General features: G+C 41.3%; 1 protein-coding gene across 2 annotated transcripts in view; it reads left to right on the top strand.

Annotated features, from left to right (window-relative positions):
- Window positions 1-25,208, top strand: part of LOC114053477 (kinesin-like protein KIF6) — a 451,087-nt gene that overhangs the window by 412,749 nt on the left and 13,130 nt on the right. For both annotated transcript variants that reach the window (XM_027876576.1, XM_027876575.1), the window contains 5 exons: window positions 3,667-3,749; window positions 11,480-11,569; window positions 16,331-16,420; window positions 17,764-17,853; window positions 23,461-23,567. In XM_027876576.1, the coding sequence (XP_027732377.1) occupies window positions 3,667-3,749; window positions 11,480-11,569; window positions 16,331-16,420; window positions 17,764-17,853; window positions 23,461-23,567 (460 nt within the window). The remainder of the gene's footprint in view (window positions 1-3,666; window positions 3,750-11,479; window positions 11,570-16,330; window positions 16,421-17,763; window positions 17,854-23,460; window positions 23,568-25,208) is intronic.

Raw genomic sequence — 25,208 nt, 5'->3', positions numbered from 1 at the left:
TCTCACCATCTTCTTCTTTATATACTAGGGATAGGAAAAAAAAAAGAGAATGCATAAGAGAATAGGATGGAGGGAAATATACAATTAACAATCATAACTGTAAATGGAATGAACTCACCCATGAAATATAATTTAGCAGAATGGATTAGAAATCAGGATTCAAAAATATGTTGTTCACAAGAAACATACTAGAAATAAAGATTTACATAGAGTTAAACTAAGACCCAGAAGCAAATTTTATTATGCCTCAGCTTAAATAAAGACTTAAAAAATTTGATCAATCCAATGTCCAACCATGATTCTAGGAATCTAATAATGAAGTACGCTACCCACCTTCAGACAAACAGGTGATAGATTCAGGTACAGAATCAGATCACGTTTTTGGACATGGCCAATGTAAGAATTTGTTTTGCTTTATTATGCATATGTTACAAGAGCTTTTTCTTTTCTTTAAAGGGGTAGAGATGGAAGGAACAGTAATGCTTGTTAATTGACAAAAAAAGTAAAATAAAAGTTACATTAAAAACAAGATTGAATTATGGGGCCCCTGAGGTTCCTTCTACCTCTACAACTATGGTTATTTAAAAATCATAAGACAAGTTTCAATGTGAAAATCTAACAAGAAAAAGGATCTGAAGAGGAAGAGATGAATTCTAATCAATATTAGGAAGTTGAAGGGTGGAATAATATAACCAGGCAGATGGGCTAAACCAGGTTGAGGATAACCAGCAGGCCTCAAACCCAGTGGTGAGTTAAGAGGGTGTCTACCCCAAGCATGTTAAGATTTCCCCCAGTGGAAAGGGAGGATGAGAACAATTTGTTCCAACAGCCATGAAGGTAGCTGAAGCAGGCACTGTGAAATGTAGCTTGGTCAGACATTGAAGACTCCAAGGTCATCTGCTGCACTCCAGGCTGTTACCAGTTGTCCTGATTCTTGTCTTGCCACTGTACTTTGATGGCTCTGGAAGAGAGAGTAAGGCTGACAACTTTGTACAACTCTACCTTACTTAAATCCAATTCATGCACGAATCATCGCCCATCATCCACTATTTATCCCAACATCATGATGTCACTAGTCCTCTTTGAAAACAAAGTACAAACAACAACAATGTGACACAAAAGAGGAAAGAAAGAAGGGCCATTGAACAATTGAAGCCAAGGGGGGGGGGGAATGAGGTAGCTGGATAGATACCCTGAGAAGGAACCAGCCGTTTGTGCTTCAAGGAGTGATAACGTAGATCCACAAGTCTTAACGGATGAGAGTTCATCCAGGAAAGGTCAGAGGAAGAAGAGAAGAATGGTGGTTAATGACTTTCTGTTGAAGTCTACCAAGCTATTTATTGAACTGATAGCAACAATAGAGAGGTCACATGTCTTCTCAATACAGGACTAAAACTTGTTTCTTTTGTGGACACAAATAGATGGAAGGAACCCAGAAAACACTGCCAAAAATCAGGAAGGCTGGAGTAAAAATATCAAAGCATTAGAGTTCTAGGTGGTGCATCCGTGCTGACTAGCAAAGGTAAAAGATTCAGAATAGAAAAAACAGATTTGGGAAGTTGAACAGCTGGCTAAAAATGACTGAAAATGGAATTTGGAATTTTAAACCCTGGCTTAAAATATAGGAATGACAGGAGACTGGCCAGGGAAAGAGTGCACATTACAAAGGCTAGTAAGAATTTATTTACCTGGAGTCTTACAAATCTAATCAAAAAAGAAATTGAAAAAAGGGAAAAGGAGAAAACTGTCCATGTACACCCACCATCCCAGATACCATATAGAGTAGCTACAATGTAAAAAGAATTATCATTGAGATTCAGTTTGATAAACATTACCTACTCTGTGCCACGAATTGTGCTAAGTGCTGCGATCCCAATGAAAAAATGAAAATAGCCCTTGCCCTCAATTGTATTGGTATTCCCAAAAATAGAATTCCCATTTTATTGAGATGCTCAAAAATCCAGAGGCAACAAAACCCAAGAAGGGAGACATTAATAAAACCCTTGTCCTCAGATGTCTCTACAAAAATGCACAAAATGAGGGTAACAAGAAAGATAAACTAGCTATCTTAATACAAGTCAAATTTGATCTTGCAGGACAAGTCAGTCAACATTTCTTTGGTGCCTACTATGTGCCAGGCAAATTCTAAGCACTAGGGCTACAAAGAAAGGTAAAAAAACAGTCTCTGCTCTCAAGGAGCTCATAATCTATTGGGGGAGACAACATGTAAGCAACTAATTACAAGCAAGCTCTATGTAGGCTAAGCAGGAATTAATCAACAGGGAGAGGGTACTGGAAGTAGGGAGAATGGGGAAAGGCTTCCTGAAGAAGGTGAGATTTTAAATGAGACTTGAAGGAAACCAGGGAAGCCAACAGGTAGAGATGAGGAGGGAGAACAATTCGGGGTTCGGGGGACAGCTAGTAAAAGTGCCCATAATCCCAGGGCAGACTACCTTGTTTGAGGAACAGTGAGGAGGCTGGTATCACTGGGTTACAGAGTACATAGGGCTTGAGAGTGGGAGGGCGTAAGGCATAAGAAGAATGGAAAGAGGATGGAGCTAGTTTGTGGAGGACTTTGAATGCCAAATAAAGGCACTTTATATCCTGGAGATGACAGAGAGACACTGGAGTTTATTGAGTGGGGTGGGGAGAAGGGATGACATAGTCAGAGGTATACTTTAGGAAGATCACTTTGACAGTGATGGAGGATGGGCTAGGGTGGGGAGAGACTTGTAGGCAAACCAAGCAGCAGCCTATTGCAGTAGTCCAGGCATGAGGGGATGAGGGCCTGTAACAGGAGGATAGCTGTGTCAGAAGAAGCAAGGCTACCTAAGCGAGACGTGTTATAAAGGTGGAATTGACAGCTCTTAGAAACAAGTTGGATATGGGAAGATGAAAGGGAGTGAAGAGTCAACAACAGTTATCCTGAAAAGACTGGGGATTTTAGTGGACTGCCAACTTAATATCAGTCAATACTATATAATCTGGAAGCCAAAAAAGCTAGGGATATGTTACCCTATGTGAAGTAGTTATCCTATAATAAATAGTACAGAATCCAGGACTAAGGAGATGACAGCCCTGCTATACTCTGCCCTGATCAGATTACATCTGGAGTATTGTGTTCAGGTCAGTGCACAACATTTTAGGAAGAATACCGAGAAGCTGGAGGGTGACCAGGACAGGAGAAGAGAAGGAGAGCAGGAGAAAGAAGAACAGGAGGGCAGCGTTCAAGCATTTGAAAAGAATTGGTCCCAGAGGGCAGAACTAGAGTCGAAGCAAAAACTTCCTAACCTTTATTAGGAATCCAAAAGCAGACTGAGCTGCCGCAGGAGGCAAAGGTCTTCATCAGAGGTCTTTGAGCAAAGACTGGAGAGATATGTGACAGAGGGGCTTGGGCTGGGCCTTGGATTGGGCTAGATGACCACCTCGGTCTCTTACAGCCCTAAAATGCTGTGATTCCATAATGCCTGCCTTTCCAACCCCTATGGGTGTTGAGGACCAGATGATATAAATGCATATAGGACATTTCATAAACCCTTAAGTGCTATAAAGCTGAGTAGCAGTAGTAGTCATCAGAGTAGGGGTCATTATACACTTCTTCTAGGAGATTCCCTCCCCACTTTACATGTTCCTGGGATTCTATAAAAATTCTTCTTGGGTCAACAGAAAAAATCCTTGCCAGCAAATTCTCTCCGGACACCAGAATCCCGGCACCAACAGCAATCGCAGTCACATCTCGCCAATAAAAGGTAAGGAGAAGGTCTCCCAAGGGTGTCAGAATATCCAGCAAAGGTATTTGGCTTCTCTCGTTTACTTAAGTTTTGCTTCACTTAAGGGTCTCCTTAGAGATTGGACTGTGCCATGGGGATCTGAGGGAACAAATTACTTTTTACTTTTAATTAAGAGTAGAAAATCTAGACCAAGGATTTTTAATCTTGCTTGTGTCCTGGACCCCTTTAGCAGTCTAGTGAAGCCTGTGGGCCCCTTCCTGGAATAATGTTTTTAAGTACATAAAATAAAATACATAGGGTTACAAAGGAAACCAATTGTACTGAAATATAGTTATCTATCTATATATTGATATCAACATATATGTATATTAATTATTATATTATTATATATATTATATTAAATAATGTTTTAACTTGGTGTCCCCAAGTCAAGACACCCTGCTCTAGACTTAGACTTTGGATATTTCCCTGAAATAGTATTTCGTTTTTGTTTTTAAACTGAGGCGTCAGTACCATGGGACAGGTCTTAGATGAAATCTGAGGTTATGGAGCCCTGAGCTGCAGAGCTTCAAACAGCTGTTGGGTGGTGGCAGAGTAGTACTCTAACTCCTATCCTGGCAAATGTGTGTTGTTGTGTCAAAAATGGATGAAAGAGGTATAGCACTTCTTCTATAAGCTACACCCATGCCAAAAAAAACTTAGGAAGGCGTGACTTGGTGTTGGATGGCCAGCAAGTGGTTGGCAATGCAGCCTGGACAGGCACCTTAATGGGCAGCTAAAATGCACTCCTTGTCCATAGCAAGGCTTTCATTAAAACTTTGGCGGGTTCCCATAATATCAGAATAGAAGAGATACATCTTTTCCCAAGGATCTGGAAGAGCTTCAGGATATAAGTAGAGCTTTATTTCCCTGTAGCCCATGTTCTATAAGCTAGGTCTAGGGAGTGACCATTTCCTTTCTTTGCTGTAGTCATGTTGTCCGTGACACAACGGTCCTTGACTCTCAGACCCACCCAAGCATTGGCTTGGTGTCTTCTAACTAATCCACAGCTGTTGCCATCTTCTTAACCATCATGCTAGTATAACCAGAGCTGTCCTGAGGGAGATTCCATATGGTTTGGCCTAAGGCCTCAAATGTCAAGAGCTATATTTTGGAAGTATGTGGGATAGACTAGGCCTGAGATTTCTCATTGAAAATGTAAAATACAGATTACAAATACTAATAAGCATTGACCTTGCCCAGTTAGCCATTCCCCTAGACCTTTCAAATAAAGGAGGCAGCTACGCAGTGGATGGTGCACTGGACTTGGAGTTAGGAAGACCTGATCTCTAATCCAGCCTCACATGTTCACTAGTTGTATGACTCTGGGCAAGTCACTTAACCTCTGGCTGCCTCAATTTCCTCAACTATGAAGTGGGGATAATAATAGCACCTACCTCCCAGACTAGTTGTGAGGATGAAATGAGAAAATATTTGTAAAGTGCTTTGCACACTTTAAAGCACTAGATGAATGCTAGCTATTATTATTGAGAAACACAAAGGCCTTTCTTCTTCCCACTACGTCGGCACTAAGTGGTTTAGCCTGAGCTCCTCGTGCTGTCCTCCGCTCTATCTCAATGTCTTCAGGATAATCTAACCCAGCTAGGAAGATAGAATTTTCCCCAGTTATCATTCTAAGTTCCATTCTTAGCTCCAGCATGTCCCTCCACTTTAGACAATATGGCCCAGCTACTAGGAAGCCCATCAGTCATGGATGGGTATACTCTTTGCTTCTTCATCGTGTAGTACTCAGTAGGACTTTCCATTTCCCAAACAGTGATAAAAAGATTTGTAGACAGAGACAGAGACAGAGAAAGACAGACAGACAGAGACAGAGAGAGAAATGGATGGATAGATGGTCTGCCCCATCCAAAACATGATTGAAAATTTAGGGATGACAAAAGTCACCGCATTAAAATGTGAATTTTGGGTCTTATGTAATTTTAAAGTTGAATTAGAAGTTGTTTAACTAGCATAATGTAAGCTCTTCACTCACATAATACACCCCCTCATTGGGACAGACCTAGAGGATTCCATAGGTCCCAAAAAAGGCCGCCTTTCATGCCAGCTTTACTTTACAACTACTGATTACACACATGAAGTCTGGCAACTTTGAGAAAAATGCAAAGAATTTTAAGTCTTTGCAGTCTGTGCATTTATAAAGTATGAAACAGCATCCAACTTGGTCAAAATATCAATATTGTATTGTGTAACAGAAGAATAAATCCAGGATATGTAATATCCTTGAGTAGAGAAGCTCTGAGTATAAAACTGAAATCAAACTGTTCTTGGACTTGTGCCAGAGGGTTATCCCCAAAAGAGTTTCACCAAAAGATACCATCTCCCCAAAAACTATTTGGACAGTGGCAATCTGAGACCTGGATTGTAAAAGCAAATCAAGATTGGTAGTGAATACATCACCAATTTATGTTTCGTGGATGATTGCTTGATTGTTTTGTTTCCAAACATCCTCCCAGAGCTCCAAGAAAAACCATAGCAGCTGCAGGAGGTTATCCAGGCTGGCCGACCTAGAAATGAAACTTTTTGAAACAAGATGGATTTTCAGTGAACACAAAGCATGGTTCAGGTAGAAGGCTGAAATAATTCATAGGTCCATAAGATTCAGAGCTAGAAGGAACCTTAAAAACCATAAAGTCAGCTCCCTCATACGAGGAACCAAGGCTGAGAGCTGGAGTGATTTTCCCCAAAGGCATACAGGTGGTAAGTAGAAAAGCCAAGGTTCCTTGGATTGCCAAACCCAAACTGCATATATTTAATATAACTACCTCAGTCATCAATGTTGTGAACAGGAAATGGATCAGAGGTTGCAAAGCCACATCAGCACAACAGTGGATAAAGTTCCCAATGAAGATCAGGGCAGAAATGTTCAATGTTACATTGAATTGAACTCCATAAGCTGCAATTTATCCTATGAAGAGATGTTCTCCGGGTCATGTAATAAGGATGGAGAACAAGAAGTTATTCAATTTACAGACTGGAACCCAAAGAACCACAAATGGCTGACCAGGAGACCAAAAAGTTGGTGGGATGAGTCAGTAGTGTGGCTGTTTGGGCAGAAATTTAAATGGTAGTGAGTATGAGGATGTGAGATCATTCATTCTAGTGTTGAGTTTATGTTTCATGGCAGTGGGGGTTAAGTGGTGGTACTTAGCAACTGAGAAATTCTAGGACTTTGCATACCCCTGGTTGCCTATAGCAAGATTTCATGTGGTAAGAATTTGATTATATGGTCTCTGAAGCTCATAGGTTCATACATTTAGACTTTAGAGGTCATCCAGTCCAACTTTCTCATTTTACATTTAAGGCAGGGATGTTAAATGGCTTGTCCAGGGTCACAGAACTAGTGGCAGATATGTTTTCCACTTTACCATACAGCCTCCCTTTCATCTGTAGAGGTCTTGCTTTCCACCAAAGAATCCTTCCTTTTGTCTTATTCCTCCCCAAGGTATTCTACTGGGCCTTGCACTACCCTTGACCTTGAATTTTGGATATGCAATCTTGAAGCTTCTCTGCCTTTCTTTCCTTCCCCCTTCCTTCCATCACTCATTGCAATGAGAGTACGCATATATTGAATATGAGAATGAATGATCTCACATCCTCACACTCACTACCATTTAAATTTTTGCCCAAACAGCCACATTACTGACGCATCCCACTAACTTTTTGGCCTCCTGGTCAGCTATTTGTGGTTCTTTGTGTCATAGTCTGTAAATTGAATCTCTTACTATTCCCCATCTTCCTCCATGACCCACTCGGCATCTCTTGATAGGATAAACCACCTCCCTCAGATATCTACCACCCCTTCTTTGGAATTTTTAATTTGTCACATGACTACCAGTGAGTATTCTACACAGGTTTCTTTCCACTGAGTGCCTGAGCTCTTGTTCTTTCCTCCTTATTTTGGACCAGCATTCTGATGTTTTGAGTTAGTATTGAGCCTTATGGAGTTCAGTTCTGTTCAGTTCAGTGATATTCAATTCAATTCAATTCAACATCACATTAAATATTTCTGCCCTGCTCTTCATTGGGCACTTTATCCACTGCTGTGCTCATGTGGCAGAAACTTCATGTTTTCTTATATAAAATATGTATAAATATATTTATTATATAATATATAATTTATAAATGTATATTTATAATATATTATATATAAATATAGAAGTATATTTATTAATTTATAAATATATATTTATAATATATATTATATAATATATTAATATACATATATATACCCAAACATTACATATGTGTGTAAAAACACACAGAGGGAACAGGTAAGGGGTTTGCTCCTCTGAATTCTCCAAAGAATGAATAAGGGTCTTAGAAGTAGACCCAACATAGCTAATTCATCAGAGGCAACTTTGGCCTTAATGAGCCAGCTTGTTCTTGCTTCCAAACAGACCCTGACCCTGTGTAAAGGAATCATTTCAGCAAGGCTAAGAGGTCACACCGATTCTCACATTCTCTGCCAGAAATCTTTCTATAAAAAGCCACCCCAGAGGATGAAGTGTTCTTAGTAGAAAACTTTGTACATGCTGCCACCTAGTGGTTACATTCTGCTCTTGCACACTAGCCAGAGAACCAGCCATAGAGCCACAGGCAATTTGTACAATATAAAACTAGCACTACAGTCACAGAGCTTAGCCATTATAATAAGCAGGGCCCTTTAGAAATCAGGCAACAGATTGTTTTTGTTTTTAAAGGAATGAAACTATTTTGATATTGATTAAAAAAATAAAAGTAAATCAACAGAATAGACTACCTAAGGAAGAATCAGAAATACTATAAACAATAACTGTAGTTGATAAATACTAGAACATAAATTACTTGACAAATAACTCCCTATTTAACAAGAACTGCTAGAAAGCAGTTCAGCAGAATTAAGTTTAGACCAACATCCTTTACCACTTATCACAATTAAGTTCCTAATGGCTACATGAATATAAAAGGTCACACGATTACAAAAAGATATGATCGGGCGAGTACCTTTCACAGATTGGGGGAGAGTTCTTAACCAAAAAAAGTGACAGAGGTTATTTCCTCCTCCTTGCACAGAAAAAAAGGATGACTTTTACATGAAACAGAAGTTTTTTTCCATGAAAAAAATCCGTGAAGCTTGGATAAGAAAGAAAAATGTCAATTGGGGGAAATCTTTGCATCAGTTATCTCTGATACAGGACTGATGTCTCAGATATACAAGTAACTAATATAAATATTTAAGACTAAGATCCATCCCCTAGTGTTCAAAGAATATGAATAGTCCTCAAAAGAATTGCAAACTATTAACAGTAATATGAATATCTGTTCTAAGTCACTAATAATGAGAGAAATGCCAGCCCAAATGTTTCTGAGGTTTCACCTCACACCCATCAAGTTGGCAAAGGCTACAATAGATTAAAATAGTGCTGGAGGGGCTACAGGAATACAGGCACACTGATACACTGTTGATAGAGTTATGAATTGGTCTAACCATTCTGGAAAAGAATTCAGAATTATGCTTTGAAGGGACTAGGCCAGATACATACCCTGAAGATGTCAAAGAATACTCATAGCAGTAATGTTTGCAGTAGCAAAGAACTGAAAGCAAAAGAGATGGCCACTCTTTGGGAATTCTCCCTGCAAAATATCATAGTAGTCTCTGGGAGAGATAGAGCCAGAAGATCAGAAAGAAGACCCAAGTCCCAGGCTGAGCAATGAGCTCTAAGCACCTCTTTGTCCAGGGGCACGAAGCAGACTGGGGAAGGGGGGGAGTCACTGGAGATCTCTGAGCATCCTGGGCAAGGTGCCCTGAAGGAGCAGAAGGAGGCACTGAGAAAGGTCATCACAACTCTTTCAATTAAAAATGAAGATAGATAGAACTTCATCTGTGCCTTGAAATAAGCGCTCCTGAAGAGAGAGGCCAACTGCACCGTGGTACAGGAGGACCTGGAAGCAAATCTCCAGTGACTGTTCTTAAAGCTGGATGAGCTAAAAGTAGGGCATGCTCTTGGTCATCAAACAGCTAACCATGTCTGTGAGCTCCAGAGCCAGCTGGTGGCCTGCCCCAAGGTTTGCGAAAGTTCAGGGTTGCTTCTGGAAATACCTAACTGGACATGCTGCAAAGAGAAGACAACTGGGATTTGCCCCAGGCTGCCAGACAGATCGAAAACAATGTGACAATGCCCACATCATTCTACTGGAAGCTTGCCTACCCTGGAACATTGGCGAGCCAACTTGGAAAGGCCATTCTGGCTCATGGAAGAACGGCCTTCAATGGTGACTTGAGGGCACTGGGCAGACTGAGTCTACTTCATCCACATTCATGTTCAGATGTAGTGTCACCACATCACCAGAACTTCTATAAGTGAAGGAATTATTGGTTTAGGAGGACACCATGCAGAGGGTGGGGGAAGGGAGGAGGTTTGAGACATCAAGATTCAAGAGAAAGATAACGAAGTTCAAACAGCCTCTCCCATCAGTTCTCCAGTTAGATGTGCCCAGTCTTCCAAAAGCATGCCCATGGGGAGGGGTCAGGGTGGCTCCAGCAGCCCCCTCCCTTCCTTCTTATAAAAAACGCTGCTTTGCTTTAAGTACCAGATCAGGTGTCATGAACCAAGGAATGGGAGAATGAGCTAGAGCTGGGTTCAATCTACTTATCTATGCCTCCCCCCAAAAAAAATTAAAATAAGACACACCTGAAAAAAATTAGAGTATGTGAGTGTAATGGAATGTTATTACTAAACTGTAACAAACAATAAAAATGAAGAATTCAGAGATGCATGGGAAGACATGAACTGATACAAAATGAAGCAGTGAAACCAGAAAAATAATATGCCCACTACCTCAGTATAAATGAAAAGAACAAAAACTGAAACTAATTACTATGTAATGACAATGACCAAGCTTAGCCCAGAAAAGATTTGAAAAAAAAATGTGCTTCCCTCCTCTTTTTGCAGAGATGGGAGACTATGGGTGTAGAATACTGCATATACTATCAGACACAGTTTGCTGAAACTGCTTTTTTTTTTTTTCTTTCTGTTTAAATCTTTGTTAAAAGGGATGGCTCATGGCAGAGAAGGGTAGAGTGCGGTAGATATTCAGAAATGAATGTGACATAAAACCAAAATATATAAGAAAAAATATGATTTTAAAAAGGGAAAAAATATAATGGGCCCACAATTTCTTTTGTCTGACTGCCACAAGACCCCCTGGGTTTAGTAAAGCCATAGTGTGGGGAATGGTTGATTCTGGTTGGCATAAAGGCTGGCTAGATAAGGAGAAGAGGAGAAAATGAGTACTTTGTGTGCCATCTATTTCCAGTATTTTGGAAATCTTTTAAAATGAGGCAGGCTCTTTGGAGGTTTATTTAAATTACTAGATTTTATTAAATTACTATTTGAATTGTTAGAGTTGATAGTCCTCAAAGTGGACAGAACAGGTATTATGTCATCCCACAGTAATTAATATTGTCAGCATGTTGCTTCAGCGTGGAATTCCCCCGACATTTTTCTCAGTGACTACAGGTTCCAGATAACCAAAGCTCTGCAGAACTAGGAATGAGTTATGCTGGCTGCAGATGTAATTTTCCAAAGACTAAATGAATTTATAAATCATCAAAGAAGTACATTTCTCTTAGCTCATAAGGACAAATCCTGAATTTGTTCATTGGCAAACTTCTGCTTTTTTGTTTTGTTTTGTTTTGTTTCCAGTGAACTGATTTCCAGAAAAATTATGCCTTCCCCTCCCCCTCCATCAAGAAACCAAAGGAGCAGGTGTAGCAACTCCAGTGTGGAAGAGAGGTTAGTGGTTCTTCCTTCTGCTCTGACCATGGATATTTATATGATACACTGGATCTGATCAACTAGTTCTCTCTGACTTTGGGATTTTTGCTTCCCCCCGGTTTTCTGGATTCATAGAAAGCCAAATACTAGTAATCCCCCTATCCTCAACACTCCTCCCAATGCATCACCTGAAGGCAATGTAGCTCGGCTTTGACACCACAGTGCTTATCACTTGATACTGGTCCTAAGCACTAAATGCAGGGCAATAAGCTTATTATTTTTGGACTAGCCCATACCTAACCTTCTAGCCCATCTGCTAAATGACATTGATTTGGGCTTAGGCACCATACCGCCTCCTTGAGAGCCTCTCCTAGTCTTATTAAGTACCACAAGTCCAGCATCTACCAAAAACTACACAGCCTTCTTTGCTATCCATGGTTAGTGGATGGGGATGGGAATGGGGATGGGGGTGGGGTTGGGGGTGGGCATTCACTGAGTATAAGTCCAACTTGCAAAGGATTGCTAGTATTTGGCTTTCCGTGATTCCAGAAAACTAGGAGGGGAGCCCAGCAGAGGGATAGATTCAGAGCAAGGTTGGTTAATCCTAGGGTTGTCCTATTACAGAAATCACTAACTACATGATTGAGAAGGGACCCACTTCTCAAAGGGCTTATCTATGTACAGTTTTGGGTTTGTTTTTTTTTTTTAAAGAGGTAATGGGGTTAATTTAAGGACTTGCCCAGGGTTACGTAGCTAGTAAGTGTCTAAGGCAGAATTTCAACTCAGGTGCTCCTGATTCAGGGTCCCGTGCTCTATCCACTGTACCAGCTAGCTGCCCCAGCCTTCAATTCTTAAAAAATAATCATCAACAATTGGAATTACATTGCCTGGTGTGAGTGTGGGAATGAACCAAGAGTTGAACTGAACCCAAAGTTTTCATAGAAGGACAAGTTTTAGGTAAACAAGTAAATTGTTACAATAATAAAATTTAACTGTGGAGAATAAGGTGAACCACACATATATAAAGTACTTTACAAACCATAAAGAGCTCCCTAAATGCTAATTAGTACTGTTATTATTATTATACGACACAGCACCTCACCTGAAATACCATTCTAGTGTCCCATTAGTGTGCTCTAAGTGGAGAGGAATATGCTTTAGAAAAGTGAACTTTTACATATACAGTGATAAATAAATACAGTTGAAGAGTGTGAAATAAACAGGCCCCTAACTGAAGGGGAGGTAAGACAGGAGATGGTTGAGCTAAAAAACATATTTGAGGAATAAGTAAGAAAAAAAAATAAGAACAACAGCATGAATTCTATGACTGTTAAAAAAAATTACCCAAGGAGCAGCTAGGTGACATATTGATTAGAACACCAGCCCTGGAGTCAGGAGGACCCTGAGTTCAAATCCAGCCTCAGATCAAACACTTGACACTTACTAGATGTGTGACCCTGGGCAAGTCACTTAACCCCAATCATCTAAAAAAATATATACCCAAAATCTCAGGTTAAAAAATGGATACAAAAGCAACACAGACTTTTTATTTTACTTAGTTTATTAAAATTAATGCACAGAATTTTAAACAAGTTGTAAATTTAGTTTGTCAAGCTCAGTCAACAGATTCTTTATTAAGTACCTACTATGGGTCAAGCCCTGTGCTAAGCCCTTGAGGTACAAAGGAAGACAAAAACAGTCCCTGTTCTCAAAAAGCTTTCTTTTTGACAGGAGAGAGGATATGCAAACAGCTACTACCAACAAGGTATATGTAAGATAAATTGGAGAAAATCTCAGGGGAAGGCCATAGCATAAATGAGAACTGGGAAAGGTTTCTTATAGAAGATGGAATTTTAATTTGTTAAAGTTACCATACAGGATTTTAAACAAGTTGTAAATTACTTGGAATTTGTGTACAATCTCATTTTTATCCTCTGCTTGGATTTGGTATTTGTTTTTGTCAGTGGTTACAATGAGCTTTAGAATTTAAAAGTTAGAAAATATTTTATTAAAAAAAGTTATGGGACAGCTAGATGGCACAGTGGATAGAGCACCGGCCCCAGAGTCAGGAGAACCTGAGTTCAATTCCGGCCTCAGACACATGATACTCACTAGCTGTGTGATCCTGGGCAAGTCACTTAACCCCAATTGCCAAACAAAACCAAACCAAAAAAGTTACAAATGAACAAATTTGTTGACAGCAGTGGAAGGGTCCTATGTAGGGCAGAAAATTAGCCACTCTGGTCAAAATGTCCCCAGCACCCCATGGGGTAAAGTGGGGTGGGGCAAGAAAAAAGACAAGTCTTCTCCATTTTGCATAGGTTCTTTAGCATAAGGATACACTTCACACAACTGGACATAACAAGAGATAGAATATTCTATGTATGGTCACCAAAACCCCAAAAGTCATAGAGAGTTTTTAAAAGCCTACATGTTTAACTGCAAAGCTGTCATAGTAAACATGGAACACTGCCTACCAGGTCTCTTTCTGAGGTTGGTATAAAGATAAGGGTGAAGAGATACAACCTTGCTGGAGTCCAGTTGTCTTTCAAAGGCAAGAGTCATTCTGGCTTAGAGCCCAGACAGACATGCCCGAATGGAGTCACTCTCTGACTTGTGCTAGAAAACAGGTGCAACAGATCCAGTCAAGATTGAGTAGCTGTGCAGCTTCCATTCTTTTGGCACATCGCTAGCCAAATTCTGGTTTCCACAGCAGCAAATCTGTGTATTGGCGTACTGGTTCTAGTGACCCTGAGATGTAAGAAATGGTGGAATTAAATCTCCTACATATAAAAAAAAAAACAGCATCCAGAGGACCTGAGATTGGTTGAGTTTCTGAAGAGTCTCAACGTCCCCTAAATTTTTAAGGTTCATATGGATCACAATGATCTCCCTCAAGATGATGTTCTCAAATGAGTTCTTACCCAAGGTCAACTTGCAGGAGAAATATATTCAAGGTAGGTTAGAGAGTGGGATTGCCATGGCTTTGTTGGTAGGAACTGGCCCCTGGGTCCAGAAAGACCTGCTTCAAGTTCCATCTCTGACATATACTGGCTCTGTGACCCCGGGAAAGTTTTTTAACACCTCAGTACTTGAAGAAAAGGTACCAACCTGCACTGGTAAAGGGAGTTTCCTCATCTTGGCTTTCCTTGTCTCAATGAAATCACCAGTCCATTATTCCATATCCCTACTATGTGCCAGGCACTAGGAATATATAAAAAGATAAGAATGATGCATTCCCTGCTTACAGGGAGCTTACAAGCAATTTACATTCTATCAGTGTAATAAATAAACACATCAACTAATTCAGTCTGCTAAGCAGAGCCCCAGGAGTAGATGATAATAACATTTAAATAGACTGTGAGTATTTATTAAATGCTTACTATGTGCCAGGCACTGTGCTAAGCACAAGGGGTACAAAGAAAGGCAAAAACACTGTCCCCACCCTCAAGAAGCTCATGTTCTAATGGGAGACACAACTTGTAATTAACTAGGTACCTATAAGATATGTACAAAATAGATTAAAGGGAACCTCAGTGGGAAAGTTGAACTGAATCAGTATTACCCAGAGTTCAAATATGCCACACTTAATCCAGAATACCATTTCCAACTTACCAGCTTCCCAGATTAAGAACAGATTGTTTGCCTCACCACTCAGATCCAATTTTGCGAATACCAGCATCGTGGGCATCTGACCCAGTAGTTCTAATAGGGGGCAGTGGTACTGAGTCCTGGATGCCTAGGAAGAAAGAAGAGCCGAGCCACTGTGACAGAGCTACAACTCTCCTCCCTAACTAGTCCCAGAGCCCTGAAGGAGAGATGGAAAACCAAATGAACCACTTTTGTCAAGCCCTAGTCAATAAATATATCTGGCCAGTCAAAAATGACACCGGCGAGCATACAAGAGATTTTTTTTTTTTTAATGTAACAACTCACTTGCCTAGTGTCCTTCCGGGCAGATTTCTATAACAAGCTCATGCCAGTCTAGAGAGATCAGCAAGCAGTTAGCAGATCCACTCTCAGCCAGGACTTAATCTAACACATGTTGGAAAGTTAACCAACCCAGGGGATGGAGAGGTCTCACAAGAAAGCCAGGGCCGGGGATGGACAGCTCAAAGTGGGGAGTACAGTTTTCAAAGTGAAAACTAAGGATAAATTCGATGAGCTGAGAAATGCCAGATCCAGGGGCCAGCCCAGTTTACAGCTGGTAAATTGTGAGCCAAGGGAAGGTTCACATGGAGCAGGTGTCAGAAAACAATGTGGAAACATCAGAAGAGTGGAAGCACGCCACAGGCCCCAAACGGAGGATGCCCTATCAGACATAGCAAAGCATTCTTTTGTTCTTGCTTACAGAGCTTCTGTGTTACAAGAGAAGGCTTGGGATGAAGACAGGGGAGGGAAGGTGAAAAGGAATCAGTTTACTGGGGAATAACATCAATTTTATTTTTTAAAAACCTCAACCCACCCACCCAGGATGTGATATTTCTATAATGAGGATGTAATTCCCTACAAAAAAATCAGTTCAAGACTGATGCTAAAGTGCCCAGTACACAAGTGTTACATATAAATATTGGCTGTTATTGTTATTATTATTAATAAATGCTTGTTGACCGATTGGTACTGAAGAGTATATTTTTATAGTCATCAAAAGAGAACTACATCATCGTGACAAAATATTCCCACTCCCTCCCACCACCACATAATCAGGCAGGATTTCTAGATTTCTTCCCAGGAAAACTCCTCTCATATCCTTTTGTGTCTTTTTTTTTTCATTTTCAGTGACCTGATTTCCAAGAAAAACCCACCACCCTCTCCTCTTCCATCAAGAAGTTTTGAGAATAAGTTCAACAATCCTAATGTGGAAGAAAGGTTGGAAGCTTTTCCCTTCACCTAGGCCCAGAAGACAGATGTGGTACCATATGTCTTGGGAATGGTGGAATCCTTATTCCTGCCTCCTCCTTGCCCTGAACCCGTTTATCTTATCAAACTCTTCTTTTGCACTAGCCAACCTGGGTTGGACAGATAGATTCTATTTCCACCTTTTTTTCTGGTATTTCCCTCTTTCTAGGACCCTTCCCTGGGCCCTGATAACAGCACACCAAAATAAATGAGGATTTATTCTACAACATTACAGGAGAACATAAGGGGAAGGGTTCTAATTTGTAACAGGTTAACATGTTGTAATGATTCTTATGCTTTAATTCTAGTCCTTAATACAAACGATAAGCCCCTAGGCCTGTTCTTGGTTGGATACCTTCAACCTTGAATAACCTCGGTCTACCTTCATGTTAATTCAGTTTTATTTTGCTGTGGATTTGGATGGCCTGGTAGCTATTTCAGCCTTCCAGAATTTGTTTCTTTATCCCTCAATTTCTTATGAGTCTAGAATATCAGCAGGGTACTTTCTTCCTAATTCTTTCCCCCTCCCCTGTGATTCTTAGGATACCTCATCCTAACCCAGGAATCCTAACTTTGGAAAATTCCTCATGCTCCATCCCTCCCGTCCCACTGTGAAAGACTTCCCCATTTGGCACCAAAGTTATCTGACTCAATTCCCAGGATTTAGGCCTTCACTCTCCTTACCCCTGATCTGGAGATTTTCATACTCTGCTCCCCTGGAAACTATTTTCTGTCTTTCTCTTGCCTTGCCCCATCCATCCATCATTCCCTTAGTTCTGGCTAATCCACCTGAAGCTAATTCTATTATCCAAATCTTTCCTAACTAGTTCAGCCTTGGATGATAGAGGAACCTCTTTCACCTACATCTACATAAGCTACCACATTTCTCTCCATCCCCAATCTGATCACTGCATGGCTTCTCTTCTCAAGATTCCTAAAGATGCTCTTTAGTTCTGAGCCTGAGGGCTATTTGTAGACCCACCCCAACTCTCCACTCATTGGTAGAGATGGGATGATGAATAGACTTTATTGGACTGATGGACACTAGACATATTTCCTCATTCCCAGCTACTGTCCCCAACTATTTCCCTAACTCTGACTGCCTTTGCTCAATTTGGGGTTTAGGGAGTGGGGTGGAGCCTAAAAATTAATAATACATAGCAATACAGTGTGATAATACATCAGTGTCAACACACACACACACACACACACACACACACATACACAAACACACACCAACAGCAATAATCATCAAGGTCTGAATTTCCTCCCTGGCAACCCTTTCCATGCCCTTTGTTTTGTGTCATTGGCAGTGACCTGACTCCCAGGAGTAAAGTGCCTTCTCCTCCCCCTCCATCAAGAAACCAGACGTACCCACCAGACAGCCTCTATCTGGAAGAAAGGTTTGTGTCCTTGTCCAGAGGATGGAAATATAAAAATAGGGCTGAGAGTTGGTAAATTGTCAGTCTGGCTCCTCCACAGCCAGAAGTGGCCCCTTCCCAAGCTGTTTATGGGCAGAAAGACAGTTCCACAGCCTTCTTGTTCAGGTAGGCTTGACAACTCCCAAGAAACACCAGGAACCTCCTGGAATCACCAACAGACACTCAGCTCCCCAGCAAAATCATTCTTCTTCAAGGCACGCTCAGGTGGCCTCGATAGAGTCACTGCACCACCCTGTGGTAATTCCAGGGAACTACACCACTGGTGTAGCTGGATATTTGTATTTGGATAATAATCATTTATTAAGTGCCTACTGTGTGCCAGGCACTGTGCTAAGTAATGGGGATATAAAGAAAGGCAAAAGACAGCCTTGCTCTGAAGGATCTTGCAGTCTAATGGAAGCAACATGAAAATAATGATATACAAACAAGATATATACAGGATAAATTGGAGATGATCAGCAAACAGAAGGTACCGCTAGCATTAAGGGAGATGAGGAAAGACTTCTCATAGATGATGGGGTTTTATTTGGGACTCAAAGGAAGCTAGAGAAGCCAGGAAATCATGATAAGGAGGGAGAACATTCCAGGCATGAGGGACAACCAGTGAAAATGGCTAGAGTAGGGAGATGGTATGTCTTGTAGGAGGAGCAGCACGGAAGCCAGTGTCACGAGACTGATGACAAAGTATGTGGCAGAGAATAAGGTGGAAGAAGGCCAGAAGGGGGGGGGGGCAGGTTGTGACCAAACAGGATTTTTTTCTTTTTGATCCTGGAGGCAATAAGTAGCCATTGGAGTTTAAGACTAATCTGATGGTTGGATGGAAGATGCTTGGGAGTAGGCCCAGAGCCCAATCAGCAGGTTATTGCAATAGGCCACGAGTCAGGTGATGAGAACTTGCACCAACATGGTAGCAGAGTGAGTCAGAGGACAGGGGAACATATATGAGAGATGTTTTGAAGATAAAATCTATAGGATCTGGCAACCTATTGGGTGTGGGGGTGAGAGAAAGGAGGCAAGGATGACACCTAGCTTGCAAGCCTGGGTGACTAGATGGACAACAATAATAGGGAAGTTTGAAAGAAGGGGAAGGTTAGGGGGGTATAGTAAATTCAGTTATGGCCATGTTGGGTGGAAGATGTCTGTGGGACATTGTCTTTGAAACGTCAAAGATTCAGTTGAAGATGCATATCTGGAGGTTAGGAGAGAGGTTAGAGCTGACTGAGAAGCATCACCACAGAAATAATCATTGAAACCATAGGGGCATCCTAAGAAGGAATGCAGCCACCTGAACAGTACCAACTCCATCCCCTTCTAGCACAGAGGCTCTGGGGAGCAGAAGTGCCCTCAGTTGACCACCCAGTGGTCTTCCCAGTGCCTGGGAGCTATAGACAAATATTTACTGGGCATCTTTTAAGTGTATGGCACTGTGGGCTTGGGAAGTTCACACAGAGGTTAGCTTTAAAAATAATATGTGACACAGGACAGACATACTTTGAAGTAAAAAGTCAGATGCTGACCAACACTGACCCAAAAACTTAGCATCCTCAGGTCTGGCTGGGTTCCCTTGTTTTTCACTACTAAAATTCCTCCAGTCTAATGCCAGAATAATCAAAGGACAGAGAAGGGAGGAGTTTCTCAAATCAATTCTAAAATTTTCTCTGCATTAGCATTTTACTGACAAGCTGACTTTATTTTCAAGTGAATCCTGGGGCCCATTTTATTTTTAAGTGAGGCCAGAAGCTGAAGTCGGTTCAGAAATTGTAGAAAGGGAGAAGGTATTCAGTCCCTAGAACCCAAGGGGTTCAGAGGGTTACTCAATGACTGAATTCAGTATGCCAGTATTTTCTGTGAAACAGATAAACATTCTATTCCTACTCAGATCTCCCGTCTGGGCCAAATAGTGATTCCAATCAGCCCTGTATAATAACGACCGGTGTCACAGGGACTCTGCAGGGAAGGGAGAGAACCAATCCTGTGATTTCATTGTGGTGAGGAATTTCCAATGTGGACATTCCCTCCACTGCTAGTAGTACTAAGAGAACTGTCTGGGAGATTGAGAAGTTAGAGGACTTGTTGTTGTTGTTGAGTCATTTCAGTTGTGTCTGACTCTTTGTGACCCCCACTTGGTGTTTTCTTGGCAAAGATACTGGAATAGTTTGCCATGTCCTTCTCCAGCTCATTTTACAGGTGAGGAAACTGAGGCAAACAGGGTTAGGTGACTTGCCCAGGATCACACAGCTAGTAAGTGTCTGAGGCCAGACTTGAACTCATATAAGCAGGACCTGAATTCAAGTCTTTCTGACTCACCTCTGACATTTATACAGGACTTTATAAAGTTCACAAAATACTTTATATGCATTACCTCATTTGATCCTCCCAAACAACCTTGTGTCATTATCCCCATTTTACAGATGGGGAAACTGAGGATCAAAGAGGTAAACTTGTCCCTGTTTACAGAACTAGTATCAGAGGCTGAATTCAAACCTCAGTCCAGTATTCTTTAGATTTGGTAACACCTAAGGGTGTTTCCAGTATGCCACATTACCTCCTCAAGGACTATGGGGCATACAGAGAAGCCTGAGACATGTAGCCCCTGCTGTCAGGAAGTTTACAGCCTAGAAGGAGAAATGAGGAATACACAAATGAAGAAATAACACCACCAAAAAGTGTGTGTTAAGTTCTCATGGGGCATAATGGATAGAGTTGGCCTTGAAGTCAGGAAGAGCTGGGTTCCATGTGACCCGATGTAAGTCATTTAACCTCTGTGCCCCAGGTAATTCTCTGAGACAATAAATTATGGAGTTGGTGCCAATATGCATCACTATAGAAAGTTCCCTATATCAATTAAATCAAAGGTACAGTCTAAAAACTATGCTAAGTATCCAGTGTTTGGCATGGTAAATGCTATAGTTCAGAAGATGGAGAGATCATTGCAAGCTGAAGTGCTCAGACTCCAAGTATAGGGGAAGATCCAGTCTTGATCTCTCTGTCTCCCTCTCTCTCTTTCTCTCCCTCTCTCCTTGCAGCCAGGATAAGCTACGTGAGTTACCAGTAGAACAGTTCAGAAGCCTTTTGAAATCCAAACATTAGAGAGAGAATGGACAGTTTCTGGGTACAGCAATTGTACCGAGAGTTTCCCTTTCCAAATGTCAACTGATCTTCTTCCTCCACTTTCACAATGTCCCTGAGCCTCAAGGGGCCTTCTCTGGGCATGCAGGCATCTAGGGAACATGGAAAAGGAAGCTGGTTTCAGAGGAGGAGAAGAGTCACCCAGAGCAGAGCCAGTTCTAAGGATTGTCAGTGAAGCATGCCTCCAGCTTCTCAGCAGAGAGGTGTGTAGTGAGGCATGCGTGGTCCTATATGGCCATGTGTTGATTTGTTTTATGTAAGGGTCGGGTGGCATTGGATAGGGGTGAACGAGGCATTAGGCTCAAGGATTCTTAACCTTTTCTATGACATGGATTCTTTGTCAGTCTGTTGAAGCCAACAGACCTCCTCCTCAGAAAAATGTTGGTTGCCTACTTTCATTAGGAAAGAAATATAAATTCAGTTACAAGTTAGTGAAGATGAAAAGGTAATTTTTTCCCCATCCAAGTTCACAAACCCCTTGAAATCTTATCCACAGACTCCCAGATTAAGAACCTCAAACATTATGCAATGACACTATGTTTTTAAAAAGTGAGAGCATGAGTAAAACATTTATGTCAATAGATATGTGTGTATATATGTACACGCACACATATATGTAAATGTATACATATATATGAACACATGCACACACACAGAGATATATTTTAAGGAGTTAGTCCACAATGGAACTCTGGCTACCAAGGAATCTCTGATGACCATTGACTGACGTAATGGCAGGAAACAACCTAAAAATGCTTGTTGAATTGGAGTGGATTCAATTTCAATTAATCTTGCCAGAGGGAGGGAACTAGGCAAGTAGGAAGTCTCTCAAACCCAGCCTTTTTGATGCTCAGCTCCCAAACCTCAGGACACAGAGCTAATGCTTCCCTCTACCCAGCATAGGACAACTCCTGGGCCCCTGCCCAGGAAAGGTGGCCTTTCAGAGCAGGGTCACTGACCAGCCACAAGCCACCACTGAGCCCTCCACAAATGCCAAGGACTCTTCACTGTAGCTCGCTAGGACTAAGTGAAGCCGGCTGGTGTAGAACTATGTCTGCTTTTGAAGTCCAGTGACTGTAAATCGGAAACACATTTGTTTAAAAGTCTTGAGACAGCAGAGAAAGCCATTAGCCTAGCAATCCCTTGGCCTGTTTGTCTAATCTGTTTGTACAGAGAGCAGTCATAGAGGAGGAAGGCAAAATAAATACCTCCGAGGACAGGGCTTCCTGACTTGGTTTTGGAACATCCCAGGGTGTCTGTATTTATGCCGAGTGTGTCATTCAGTCCTCTGAGAAATGAATTCATTTCCCTTCAATTTTAAAGTTAGACATCCATTATGTAGAAGGCACAGATAAGAGCACTAAGACTTAGAGTCAGGAAGACCTGAGTTCAAATTTGGCCTCAGACACTTACTAGCTGTGTGACCTGGGCAAATTACTTCACCTCTCTTGGCTTCAATGTCCTCATGTGTAAAATGGGGACCAAAAATGGCGATATCTACCTCCCAGGGTGGTTGTGAGGATCAAACACAAACATAAAGGTAACATAAAGTGTTTTGCGAGCCTTAAAGTGCTATGTAAATGCTCACTATTATTACTATTACTCATAAGTGGAGAACATCATCAGGTGTTACAAAAATCAAATGAAAAAGCATCACAACTTTAAAAGGCTGTGTATCACTTCTCAAAGAACCGGCCTCTCCTGCCACACTATATGTGCTGAGCATCTCTCCCCTGTCTCAGGACCACTGTTTGCTTGCCTGAGCCTTCAACCTGTAATCTCCACTGATTTAAGAGACCAAGGTTGAAAAATACTGCCAGAGGGATGAGAAAGAAAATATAAACTCTGACCAATCACTTAATTTACAATCATTGTACTTATGATACAATAAACATTTATTAAGCACCTGCTATGTGCCTGGAACTGCTTGAAGTGCTGGGTGTATAACTAGGAAAAAGAAAGATAGTCCTTGCCCTCAAGAAGCTTACAGTCTAATGGGGGAAGACAACACTCAAAAGGAAACTGAAAAGGAGATGGGGGTGGGAGATGATGGGGGGCAAGGTACCCAGCTACAGCAGAGGGGGCATGATGATGGCGGAGTCACATCCAAGCAGTATAGCTGGGCTGGGTGTGAAATGAGGAGTACATTGGCTGGGCTTCTGGGTCCTCTTTAAATGGAGACTTTGGGAGGAGCTTTTGCTCCACCCTCCAACCCTCCAATCAGGGGGACAGGGATGAATGCGGAGTGAGTACCACAACTGATACCATCTCCCTGGTGGTGAGGTCCTCTGATTGCAAATTCAGCGAGTGCTCTTTCCACAACACAGTTCCACCGCTGATCAGATGAGATGACAGATGTAAAAGCATTTTTAAAAGTTGAAAGCATTATACAAATGTCAAATGTTGCCTTATGTAATATATGAAATACAATTATTTCAGGGTCCTAGGAAGCCCTTCTCCATCCATCCCTTTCACTGGAGACAGTCAGACAGACAATGATATCCTGGCATTCCTCAAGGCCAGGCAAAGCTTACTGCAGAAAAAGGGTAAGTCTCCTCCAAGAGGTAAGAGTGTCTTTACTAGGAAGAGGACTTGAAAATGAGCCCAGGACAGCCTGGGCTATTATGCTGATACAGATACCACTGAATAAGGAAAAGGAATTATGGAGGGGGGAGGTCTGTGTGTAGGTGTGTATGTGTGTGTGGGAGGGGTCTGTATGTGGGTGTGTGTGGGTATGTGTTTATATCTGTGTGTGCTTTTACATGCGTGAGTGTGCATTCATCTACATGGGTGTGCACATGCATGTACACTGGGACATCCATTCGGTGAGTTCCCAGGCCCTTTCTTCCCCGTTCTCAACCCTTCAGGGTGGGCAACATTCAGACATGAGCATAGCACTGATGTGGCATGTGGCTTTGCACTCCCTCCTTAAGTGATCAACTTCTGTTGTCCTCCACCAACAAGAGGGAAATTCTCTTCCTTGCCTAACCTTCTCAAAACACACAGGAACTGGGTCATGGCTTGGAAACTTGTTTAGATTCCATCTGATGACCTAAGCTTTCCACATTAGTGTGTCTCATGTCGCTGGTTTGACCACTAGTGATCAACAACATATAAATACTCAAACAACATATGAACACTTTAGGATTAAAGATATTACAAACAATCACAAAGTAAACACATTTTAGTGTGTCCTATATTTGGGAAGTTGATTGCATTTGTCTTAATTTTCATCTTTTGGGACTTGACCTAAAGTTCTGGCCCATCAAGATATTTATTTTATCCAGATTTCACTATCCAATGTGTTAGCTTTGCTTTCCTGCCCTAAGGTCACCTACACATTTGACAAGCATGTCATCTATGGCTTCATCTAAGTCATTGGTGAAAATATTGCATTCCAAAAAAAAAAAAAGGAAAAAAAGAAAATATTGCATTCCACAGGGTCTAGCATAGATCCTGGGGACATTCCACCAGAGACCTCTCTCCAAAATAACATCAACCTAGTAAAGATACTTCTATGGATCTGGACATTCAGCCAGTTCCATATCTGCCTGTCCTATCATCTAGCAGTTAACCCATACTGTCCCATCTTGTCAACAAACATAATATGGTAGCATGACATATCAGGAAGAGCCTGAATTTAGAGTTATAAGAATGAAGTTCAAATTTCAGCTCTGTGACTGTGGGACCTTGGGCAAATCACTTAACTTCTATGGGCCTCAGTTTTCTCATTGATAAAATGAGGAAATTGGACCAGATGATCCCCTAATGTCCCTTCTAGTTCCAAATCTGTGATTCTATGATCCTAATTGCTTGGCTAAAATCTAAAGATAGCATATAGTACTATGTATGCTGTGTCTACCAGTCTAGTAAACTAGTCAAAAATGAAAATTACTTTAGTCTGGCATGACCAGAAACAGTACAAGGATATAATGATCATTGCTTCCCCTTTGTAAGTACTCACAAGCCAATATGTTAATAATGTTTTATAGGATTCTGCCAGTAATAAAAGTCTGGGTCAAAAGTTAGCATGGTCTAGTGGATAAACTTTGGAGTCATGAAGTTGTGGTTGTTGTGTTGTTCAGTTGTTTTTGCAGTCATGTTCAACTCTTTGTGACCCATTTGGTGTTTTCTTGGCAGAGATACTAAAGTGGTTTGCCATTTCCTTCTCCAGCTAATTTTATAGA

The sequence above is a fragment of the Vombatus ursinus genome, unplaced genomic scaffold, assembly GCF_900497805.2.
Source record: "Vombatus ursinus unplaced genomic scaffold, bare-nosed wombat genome assembly UNPS02014811.1, whole genome shotgun sequence".
Classification (NCBI taxonomy): Eukaryota; Metazoa; Chordata; class Mammalia; order Diprotodontia; family Vombatidae; genus Vombatus; species Vombatus ursinus.
This window is presented reverse-complemented; position numbering and strand designations above follow the sequence as displayed.